This window comes from Pinus tabuliformis, chromosome 6 (assembly GCF_031772625.1).
Source record: "Pinus tabuliformis cultivar Carrire ecotype Pingquan chromosome 6, CPIR1, whole genome shotgun sequence".
Lineage (NCBI taxonomy): Eukaryota > Viridiplantae > Streptophyta > Pinopsida > Pinales > Pinaceae > Pinus > Pinus tabuliformis.
This window is the reverse complement of record NC_142292.1, coordinates 363,133,720-363,145,542: the sequence shown is the minus strand read 5'-3', so window position 1 is coordinate 363,145,542 and position 11,823 is coordinate 363,133,720. Positions and strand designations below refer to the sequence as shown.

At 42.6% G+C, this 11,823-nt stretch overlaps 1 protein-coding gene across 1 annotated transcript; it reads left to right on the top strand.

Annotated features, from left to right (window-relative positions):
- Positions 1-478: 478 nt before the first annotated feature.
- Positions 479-1,477, top strand: LOC149258805 (uncharacterized). The gene has a single exon (XM_089434609.1). It carries the CDS (start codon positions 479-481, stop codon positions 1,475-1,477), a length of 999 nt encoding a protein of 332 aa, XP_089290735.1.
- The last annotated feature ends 10,346 nt before the right edge of the window (positions 1,478-11,823 follow it).

Sequence of the window (11,823 nt, the reverse complement as noted above, 5' to 3'; positions counted from 1 at the left end):
AAAGCCCTATTGAATCTTACATCTTAGGACAACATGATAAGGAGAAAACTCACAAGGATCAAGGGGGGCGAGCACCTCTCCGCACACCACTCTCCCAATGATGAAAATCCTATCTTGGAATTGCAGGGGTATAGGGCACCCCTCCAAAGTTGCAGCCCTGAAAGATCTTATTTATTGTGAAAAACCAGGGATCTTTTTGTTACAGGAAACAAAGCAAAGCCTGCAGGATATGACTAAAATCATTGAACAGAACAAGCAGTACAATGGAAGCATCAGTGAATCCAGGGGAGCTTCTGGAGGAATCGCTACAATCTGGAATCAAAACATTTGGAATTATAAGTCAGAAATTATTAACTAGCATTGGATCCAAACAGTGTTAGAAAACAAAGAAGATCAGCAGATTCTAGTTATATACAACATTTATGCGCCTAACCACTTTAGGGATAAGGAGTGCTTTTGGGAGGAAATCAAAGTCAGCATGAACGCAGAGGAGAATACCAGTGTCATACTAGGAGGAGATCTAAATCTTGTTCTCTATGCTAATGAGAAAAGAGGAGGTATTTTCTCCCCGGATCCTTTCAGAACTCAGCTAGAAGACATTATGCATGACCACGATCTAGTCGATATCATCCCAAAAAATAAGAGATACACTTGGAGCAACCGCAGGCTAAGTACAGGCAACATAATGGAGAGACTAGACAGAATTTTCATCAACGTCATGCTTCTCTCTTCCTTCACTGTTGGGTACGGTAATATTATTCCCTGTTCAGCTTCTGACCATTATCCAATTTCTCTTAATCTGGAAAAGAATTTCCCTCTTGGACCCATCCCGTTTAAGTACAACTCGCTTTGGAATGGTATTACAACAGTTAAAGATATTGTGGAGAAATCGTGGAGGCGACATGTAGAAGGATATCCCAGATTCATTTGGGAATCCAAGCTTAGAAACACCAAACAGGTGATAAAAGAATGGGTGAAAATCAGTTATAAGGAGCCTGAAAGGATAAAAAAGGAGATCAAAAATACACTAAACAACGTCCAAAAGAAGATAGAAGAGCAGGGCCTCACCCAAGAGAGCAAAAGGCTAGAAAGCGAACTATATTCTCAGCTTTGCCGTGTAAACATAGAGGAGGAATCTAAATGGAGGATTAAATCGAGGCAACTATGGCTGCAAGGAGGGGACCAGAATACAACTTTCTTTCACAAACAGACTACTGTGCGGAGAGTAAGCAATACCGTCAGCTCAATCTTGGACGCTGAAGGAAACCTTCAAACCGCCCAAGAAGCCATCAGACATGTTGCTACCAACCACTATCAGGACCTTCTAACTGAAACAACAGATGAAGAGGATTACGATGACCTGCTACAATTCCTTCACAAAAGCATCAGCAAGGAAATGAATGATACCTTGAATAAGGAAATTGATGAGGAGGAAGTTAGAAAAACCATATGGGCTCTTTGTAGAAATTTTGAATAATTTAACACATATTCAATGGAGATTATCCTGATCATGTACTATTGCGGAAAACATACACAATACATAAGCTCCTCTACGTTGATCATCAATATAGCAGCATCAATAACAATAAAACATCAAGAGCATTCACACATTAACACAGTATGTATCCCGGGGAAAGCATCTCGCTAAAAACCCCAACTATCTGTATATTAATGATTGAGTCATGTAACATTACACAACATAATACTTCTCACAAGTATCTCCACCTCTGTTACACACAATACAGCTCAGATCTGATCTCCAAATCTCTTCCACTTCTTGCCTGCCTCCATTGCTCAATACCTGCTCAAGAACTGATGAGAATGGCTCACCAAAATCGTTTTTCACCTGCAAAATAGTCACTCACTCTTTGTTGGACGTGAGCACAAGCTATAATGTGGGCAAATACGTGAGCAAACTCATTGGCATACTCAGTCCCTTGATTGTGCAAGATTTGGTGCACAACTATAGTCACAACTGATAGCAATCTGATTCTCTACCACCTGTCCCTGTTGAACTGAACATGCACTGACATGCAACTGAGTTAACTGATGTATTCATTAGTTGTATTATGAGTTAATAACTTGTGAATTAATTAATAACTAATTCACCCAACTCATCTCTAGTCTATTTGCCAGTTAGACTAAATACAACTAGTTTAACAAAGCTAAACTGAACACAACTCCATCAACTCCACAATCAACTCCACCAAACTCAACTGATTGAGTTCTAACTGAAGTCATGCATGCAACAACTTAACTGACTCATAAGAAAAGCGTATTTCCTTCTGACAGCTGCATGTGCCACCTCTGTAGCTCAAACTAAAGTGCTCCAAGAGAATAAGATTAAGTTTATAGTCCAAATATTATTGTGAGACAATAATATTTGACTTTTCTATTTTTGACAACCAGTCTAAAATAGACTTTGATCACTCACACTGTGATCACTCACACTTTCATCAAAAATAGAAGTCCATCTATTTTTTTCCCAACTTGATCAATCATCCATAAACAACAACCTGCAATCCATAGACATGATCCATATGTCTAAAAATAGACATAGTCTAAAAAATAGACTTGCGCCAAAAATAGCCTGCGGGCCCACTTAGTGAAGGCGACTCTTTTCACTAAGCTCCATCATCTTGTTGCAATCTCAACACTCCCTCTCGACAAGATATGGATTATCAGCAACCCCTATCCCGCCTCGGTGGTACTCGAATTTGCTCCTGGTGAGAGCCTTCGTCAGAATATCAACATTCTGATCCTCTGTTGGAATGTACGAAAGTAACATGATCCTCCGCTGCACACAATCTCTGATATGATGGTACCTGATGTCAATATGTTTAGATCTATCATGAAATACAGGATTAGCCAAGAGTTTAATGCAACTCTGGTTATCACAGTAAATCACAGTAGGATCCAAATGAGAATTGAACAAACCAACTAGGATCTTCCTCATCCATATAGCCTCGCATGCAGCCAAACTTGCTGCCATATACTTGGCCTCCGCTGAACTGAGTGCCACGGATCTCTGTTTCCTGCTGTACCAAGAAACTGTTGTCGATCCAATACTGAAGACCCCTCCTGATGTGCTCTTTCTGTCTGTTGGGCTCCCTGCCCAATCTGCATCCGTGAAGTCACATAGCTTCACCTCATCCTCCTATCTGTACCACAAACCATATCCCGATGTGCCTCTCAAGTAGCGTAATACATGCTTGCCCGCCTTCCAGAAGAGCTTGGTAGGCTTAATCATAGCTTGTGAAAGCTGGTTAACTGCATAGCATATATCAGGTCGTGTATTGACCAAATACATCAGCGACCCCACCAACTGTCGATAAACAGTGGCATCCACTTCTTCTCCCGAAGTGGCATCCTCCTTCCTCCAACCTCCAGGAAGAGGAGTATCAACAGGCTTGCAGCCATGCATGTTGAACTTCTCCAGTATCTCCCGAGCATACTTGCCCTGAGAAACAAACAGTCCACCACTGCGCTGCCATATTTCCAATCCCAAGAAATAGTGAAGGAGGCCCAAATCCTTCATCTCAAACTCTGTAGCAAGATCCTTCTTGCATGACAGTATCAACAGCTCATCACCCGTTAGAATCAAATCATCAACATACAGTACAATGATAAGCAACTTACCCTCCACCACAATCTGGTATAGGTTCGGATCCGCCTCGCTCTTGGAGAATCCAAGTCCTGTGAAATAGCTGTCTATCTGTGTGTACCAAGCACGTGGTGCTTGCTTCAACCCATACAGTGCTCTCTTGAGCCTGCACACATGCGACTCGCTGCTGAAGACCTCAAAGCCTTTGGGTTGCTCAATGTACACCTCCTCCTCAATGACTCCATTGAGGAACGCAGTCTTCACATCCATCTGATGAATGTGCCATCCCATTTGCGCTGAGAGAGCAAGAATCGTCCGTATGGAAGAATACCTTGCGACAGGTGCAAAGGTCTCCTCATAATCGATCCCATCAATCTGTGAAAATCCTCGGGCAACAAATCTTGCCTTATACTTCTCTACACTCCCGTCAGCTGCCTGCTTAACTTTGTAGATCCATCTCGAACCCACCACTGATTTCCCTTCCGGTCTAGGAACAATCTCCCATGCACTGTTTCTGACAATAGAATCATACTCTTCCACCATGGCGTCTACCCATGCGGGATCCTCCATAGCTTCCTCGAAAGAGGATGGCTCAGTCACAACACACTTGCTCATAAGAGCCATGTATCCAGTGTACCGATCAGGTGACTGTCTTTGCCTACGTTGGGCTGTAGGTGGTCCTACAACTTTCTCTGCATCTTGAGCCAGTCGCTCAGCTTCTGTCAAGCGCTTTTTCCCTCTGATGGTTGGCGCTGCATGAGTGGTCTCTTCCACTCCATGAACCTTGTCCTGTGGCTGATCCACGTCCTGAAGCTCATCCTTAGGAACTAATAGCTCCTCATCTGCATGCAAGTGTAGCTCCCTCTCAAGTGAACACTTCATGGCTTTCTCCTCCTGAAATTTTATATCCCGTCGCACAACAGTTTTACCACTGTTTGGAAAATACACACGATAGTTGTGGGGCGTATCAATGTACCCCACAAATATCCCAACCTCTGCGGTCGGCTCCAACTTCTTTCTGGCATCCTTCGTCACATGCATGTAAACGTTAGCACCAAAAATCCTCAAATGAGAAAGATCAGGCTTCTTACCAGAATAAGCCTCCTCGGGTGTACTCATGCCAAGTATCCTATGAGGACAACGGTTCTGCACATAAACTGCTGTATTGCATGCTTTCGCCCACAAGTGAAGGGGTAGGCCCTGATCATGCAACATTGCCCGTGCAGCACCCACAATCGTTCTGTTCTTCCGCTCAGCTACCCTGTTCTGCTGTGGGTTATGGGGAGCTATGAGCTCTCTACGAATCCCTTTTGTCTTGCAGAAATCCTTGAACTCGTCCGAGATGTATTCACCACCATTATCGCTCCTAAGAGCCTTCACCTTCTTCCCCGACTCCTTCTCGACCAGTGCTTTGAATTCACAGAACTTTGAATATGTCTCGCTCTTCTTCTGCATGAAGAAGATCCAACACTTATGAGAGAAATCATCAACAAAAATCACATAATACCTGTGTTTTGCTGTCGAAGCAACTGAGAAAGGTCCACACACGTCTGTGTGAATTCTCTCAAGGATCGTCGTGGCGCGACTATCCTTCTCGTGAAAGGTGGCTTTCACAAACTTCCCCAAAGTACACCTCTTGCACTGATCTGACTGCGCAAGTGTGCCTTTAGGAAGCCCTGTAGTGATTTGCTGCAGTATCTTCAAGGCTCCATGGTGAAGGTGACCCAATCTCCTGTGCCACAACTCGCCATCATCCTGGCTCACCAATCCTTCTGCCTTGCCTGCCATTGTTGCGCATCCATCTACATGCAACTGATAAAGGTTCCTCACTCGAACCCCTATCTTCCGGGTCTCACCAGTTGTCTTGCTGCGCAGGAAGGCCTTTCCCTCACTGAAAACAACATCATACCCCTTGTCTTCTAACATCGCCACTGAGATGAGATTCTTATTCAATCTTGGAACATGCATGACTTCCTTCAATACAAAGGGTTTACCAGACTCCCTCCCAAAGGAAATGGTACCGATACCGGTCGCACTGTATCTACCATCATCGCCCATCTCGATGTGCACTCCAAGATCTTTGTCCTCCAGATCAGAGAACAAATCTCTATCTCCCGTCATGTGAAAAGACGCACCACTGTCCAAGAACCACACTGATCCCATCACACTTGAAACCAAGCATGCGATCAATGAAAAATCAAGCTCAAACTGAGAAGCTAAGGCCTCTCCCCCTGCAGATCCAACAGCTTGCTTGTTCTTCTTCTTCTGCGGACAATTTGTGGCATCGTGTCCGTGCTGGTGACAGTGAAAACACTTCACCTTGGACATATACTGCTTCTTGCCTTTCGCACCAGACTGAGAAGCGTTCTTGCTCTTCCCTTTCTTTTCTTTGGCAGCCAAAGCACAATTCTCTTCATCAGCTCCCTTTGACGAAGATCCGTCCCTGGTACTCCGCCTGATCTCCTCCTGCACAAGATCTGACCATAGTCTTTCCCATCCTGGCAACTTCTCCCGACCATTGACAGAGTCCTGATAGGAATGCCAACTTTTCGGAAGACCAAAGAGAGCCAAGCTCACCAAGTCCTCATCATCGACAGTAACCCCCACACTTCCCAGCTCATCTCGACACTGAGTGAACTTCGTGAGATACTTGGGAATACTGTCACCCTTCTCGCATTTGATGTTTCTGAGTTTATCTTTGAGCGCCAGCTTCCTCTGATCGCTCTTGCTTTGGAATAATTCTGTTAATGATTTCCACATCAAATATGGAGTAGCCTTTCCATGGAGGCTGGACACAATGTGATCCTTCACGCCCTCCAACAGAATCCTTTGACATTTTGCGGTCTTCTTTTGCCAAACTTCCACCTCAGCAGCATCAGTAGGCTTTGGGATATCCGTATCTATGAACTCCTTCAGCCCGTTATCATCCAATACTGCCTCCATCCTGTCCTTCCATGCAATATAGTTTGAGCTTCCCTTAAGAACATACTCCAATCGCAATCCGTTGAAAGACATTGCTGCGTTGTCACCAAGAAAACACTGCTGCAAATTTGAATTCCACCAGCAACCAACTCAACCGCCTCGGATCTAAGATTCGTGAGAACACAATATTTCTCGTATAGAGATTGACTGTATGGGCATTCACCGGATATCTCACCTTCCAAAGGAAGGATGAATCCAGAGGCTACCTGGCCCGATTACAGACTCTGCCTGAAGAAATAGAATGTAGACACTTCCTGAATAGTAAATCTGATGATCAACAACTCTGATACCATTTAGAAACTTTTTCTACAATTATCTAGCTCTGATACCATGTAGAAATTTTGAATAATTTAACACATATTCAATGGAGATTATCCTGATCATGTACTATTGCGGAAAACATACACAATACATAAGCTCCTCTACGTTGATCATCAATATAGCAGCATCAATAACAATAAAACATCAAGAGCATTCACACATTAACACAGTATGTATCCCGGGGAAAGCATCTCGCTAAAAACCCCAAATATCTATATATTAATGATTGAGTCATGTAACATTACACAGCATAATACTTCTCACAAGTATCTCCACCTCTGTTACACACAATACAACTCAGATCTGATCTCCAAATCTCTTCCACTGCTTGCCTGCCTCCACTGCTCAATACCTGCTCAAGAACTGATGAGAATGGCTCACCAAACTCGTTTTTCACCTGCAAAATAGTCACTCACTCTTTGTTGTACGTGAGCAAAAGCTATAATGTGGGAAAATACGTGAGAAAACTCATTGGCATACTCAATCCCTTGATTGTGCAAGATCTGGTGCACAACTATAGTCACAACTGATAGCAATCTGATTCTCTACCACCTGTCCTTGTTGAACTGAACATGCATTGACATGCAACTGAGTTAACTGATGTATTCATTAGTTGTATTATGAGTTAATAACTTGTGAATTAATTAATAACTAATTCACCCAACTCATCTCTAGTCTATTTGCCAGTTAGACTAAATACAACTAGTTTAACAAAGCTAAACTGAACACAACTCCATCAACTCCACAATCAACTCCACCAAACTCAACTGATTGAGTTCTAACTGAAGTCATGCATGCAACAACTCAACTGACTCATAAGAAAAGCGTATTTCCTTCTGACAGCTGCATGTGCCACCTTTGTAGCTCAAACTGAAGTGCTCCAAGAGAATAAGATTAAGTTTGTAGTCCAAATATTATTGTGAGATAATAATATTTGACTTTTCTATTTTTGACAGCCAGTCTAAAATAGACTTTGATCACTCACACTGTGATCACTCACACTTTCATCAAAAATAGAAGTCCATCTATTTTTTTCCCAACTTGATCAATCATCCATAAACAACAACCTACAATCCATAGACATGATCCATATGTCTAAAAATAGACATAGTCTAAAAAATAGACTTGCGCCAAAAATAGCCTACGGGCCCACTTAGTGAAGGCGACTCTTTTCACTAAGCTCCATCATCTTGTTGCAATCTCAACACTCTTCAGCCGGATAAAGCACCAGGACTTGATGGCTTCCCCATTTTCTTTTATCGCGCTTTCTGGCGAATTATAAAAAGAGATCTGATTAAAATGCTCAAATGGGTCCAGCATAAAGCCAAAATTGGTGGTTACACCAATGCCACTCATTTAGCCCTCATTCCCAAAGAAAACCAACCTTCTTATTTTAGTCGATTCCGTCCCATCTCCCTTTGCAACTCGTCCTACAAGATTCTAACAAAAATTCTTGCTTCTCGCCTCAAATCTTTTCTCCCTTCTCTCATTTCTGAAAACAAGGGGGTTTTTTGGCCAATAGACAAATTACAGACTCTATCCTCCTCGTCCAAGAAGCTGTTCACTCAAGCCAAATTAGGAATGAGAAAGGATTTGTCCTTAAACTTGATTTAGCCAATGCCTTTGATAGAGTAAGGCACACCTATCTTTTAGCTGTTTTAAAAAAGATGGGATTTGATGCAACCTTTTTAAATCTCATCAAATATTGCATCTCCAGGCCTTGGATCTCTCCTCTTGTTAATGGACGACTTGGAACTGCTTTTCAATCTTCGCGGGGTCTTAGGCAAGGTTGCCCTATTTCACCTTACCTGTTCATTTTGATGGCTGAATCCTTCAACAAAGCGCTGGACTTCAAGCGGAGAGTTGGTCTCATCAATGGAATAAAATTTGGGAATGGTGTAAAGAACATTAACCACTCTCAATTTGCTGATGACACCCTTTTACTTGGAGGAGCATCCATGATAATAGCCCAACGATTTAAGTCTCTGCTGGACAAATACATGAGGTATTCGAGTGGTCAAGTCAATCAGTGGAAAAGTTGTATGTATGGATGGAACACTTTAGCACAGGTTCTACACAACATAGCCACTATCCTTGGGGTCTCCTGCAATTATGAATGGTCACATTTCACTTACCTGGGCTTGCCAATAAGTATAGGTCCCTTGAAGGCTGAAGTTTGGGACACAGTTATTGACAAGATGAAGAGAAAGGTGCAGCGTTGGGGTTCCATTTGTCTCAACCCAGTTTGCCGCCTCATCCTTCTCAAATCAGGTATCTCCTCCCTACCTCTATATCAATTTTCTCTTCTTCAAGCTCCAACCTCTTTTCAATACAAAATGGAAGTCATCCTCCACCAATTCCTCTGGCAAGGAGGGAAAAATGACAAAAAGAAATTCAATTTAGTTAGCTGGAAGCAGGTCATCCAATCTCAAGACAGAGGTGGTCTTGGGATTAGATCCCCCAAATTTCTTAACCTTGCCTTTGGAGGTAAGATTGTCTGGAGGCTTATCACTGGTCTCTCGGCTTGGTGGAAATGAGTGTTGGAGGTCAAATACCTAAATTTCCCAAGGCAACGACTTCTTGATCAGGATATCCCTATCAGAGACTCTTCCAAATTTGGCGTCTATGTAAAAAAGCAATTCCGCTCATGACCTAGAATATCTCCAAAGTTCCCAAAGGAGGTGCTAATTTCAATATTGGATCAGAAAAAATAATGGGTAGGCAGCCATTAAACAGCCATGCTGGAGTCATTTCCATTCTCACCTATTTTAATAATATTGGAATTCACCACCTAGACCATATCTCTCTGTGGGATAACCACTCTAATTTATGGTGAGGATGGACATTCCCAACCATTCATGTTCATCTCATGGCCAGTCTTCAAGCTCTTCAATACCATTTGCACGATATGGCTCCAATTAAAAAGAATGAACCTGATGGCTTTCGCTGGGACCTATCAGGCTCAAAGTATACTGTTCAATTTGCTCATCAATACATTTGCAACAACCATTACCCCATGTCCACTTGGAACCATTGGAAAATGGTTTGGAAATCTGAAGCTCTGCCCAAAATTAAATTCTTTCTGTGGACCCTTCTGAAAGGGAAAATACTCACTGCTGATAACCTTCGGAAGCGGGGTATTATCGGTCCTTCACGTTGTCCTAACCGTCAATCTGACGAAGAAACTATAAAACATCTTTTTATTGCCTGCCATTTTGCTAAAGTCTGTTGGAGAAGTATATCCCATAACAATCACATCCCTTGGAGTGATCAGGACTCTGTAAGAGAGGTTATCCAACAATGGAGGAAAAATTACCCTTGGAAACAAAGAAAACAAAACACAGTAAAAAGGGTCTGGGACGCCCTACCCCTCACTTTTTTATGGTCTATCTGGCTCGCCAGAACCCGTAAAGTTTTTAAGGACAAGGACAAGATCGCTAGGAATCTATGCAACAAAGCAAGGAGTCTTTCTTTGGAAACTATTTAAGTCAAAAACTGCAGAAGCATAGACATCACCGATCTTATTGTGGAAGAGTGAATTTTCATTGGCTATATACTGAACAGAAATAATAGTAATCAAGTTGAGGCCACCAACAACAACAGGCAAAGTAAAAGGTATTACAGTTGGAAAATCCGTCTTAAGGAGGAAGAATTTGCTACATGGCTTAAAAACTACAACACTTATTATCTTTTTTTCGATGATGCCTCGAAATGAAACCCTGGAATTGCTAGAGCAGGTGGAGTGATTTGCAATGCCAATGGAGATTGTATGGTCTCACATGAATGGGGGCTCGGGCACCTTTCCAACAACAGGGCTGAGGCTTTAGCCCTGTATCAAGGCCTCATTCAGCTCAGCAAGCTCGATATAGACACAACTCACATCTTTGGAGATTCAGCAGTTGTTATTGGTCTCATGGCCCAAAACAAAGATTCGCCCAACATCCTGTTCCATCAGTCCATTAGCAGGTGCAAAAACTTGAGCCAGTCCTTCATCACTTTGACCTTTCGTCACATCCTTCGTACATTCAACAAGGATGCTGACCTTCTTGCCAACAGGGCATGCAATAGAGCACTGGGCAGCCTACGTTGCAATAATGAGGAATCTCATCAATATCTGCCATGACACCGAACCTCCTCTGTTCTTTCCAAGCCCTCAAATCAGAAATCCCTGATACCTGGAACTGGTTCAAGGTCCTCATGATCCATGTCCAAGATTCTATCTGCTCGATGATCCGCCTTCTTTCATAACATACATTCCCCTCTTTTGCAAACTTGACACTTGTCGGCTTATCTCATTTCATGACTTCTGTTCTTCACGCGTTGTCTCCCTCCCGTGACTCCTCCTCCCTGCTTAATCCTCTGTGCCTCCCATCTTATTCGCACTCCTCTCTTCCCCCTCTCATTTTGTCCTCAGGTCTTCCAGAGTTTTCCTCCCGCTGGTTTTTCTTCTGCCGATCTAAAGGAACAACACCTTTGGTTTCTGCAGAAAAGGAACAATAGAAAAGGAACTGCAGAAAAGGAACAACAGAAAAAACGGAATAGCAGGAAAGAAACAACAGAAAAGGAACAACAGAAAATACAGCAGAAAAGGAACAACAGAAAAGGAACAACAGAAAAGAAACAAGTTCGTCAAGCTTGAAGCAAGTCGGCGACAAACCTGAAGATATAGATTGATATGCTTTGTAAATGCTGTTATTTATTACTGCAGTTTGTTAGGATTTACCTTTGGTCTTTGGTTTTTAGAAGCCCAAAAGGCAGGATTAAGGAGGAATTTTGTTTAAGTTGTAACTCCTTCTTCCCTAGCTCTTCTTGGCACCTCAACATGTATTTCAGGAGCTCAGTCTCCCTCTTTTTTCAGATATATAATAGCAACCGAATTTGTCAAAAAATAAAAATAAAAAATAAAACGCACACAC

Excerpts from the sequence above, each read along its gene's own strand:
- LOC149258805 (XM_089434609.1), top strand. The coding sequence starts at position 479 with ATGAACGCAGAGGAGAATACCAGTGTCATACTAGGAGGAGATCTAAAT.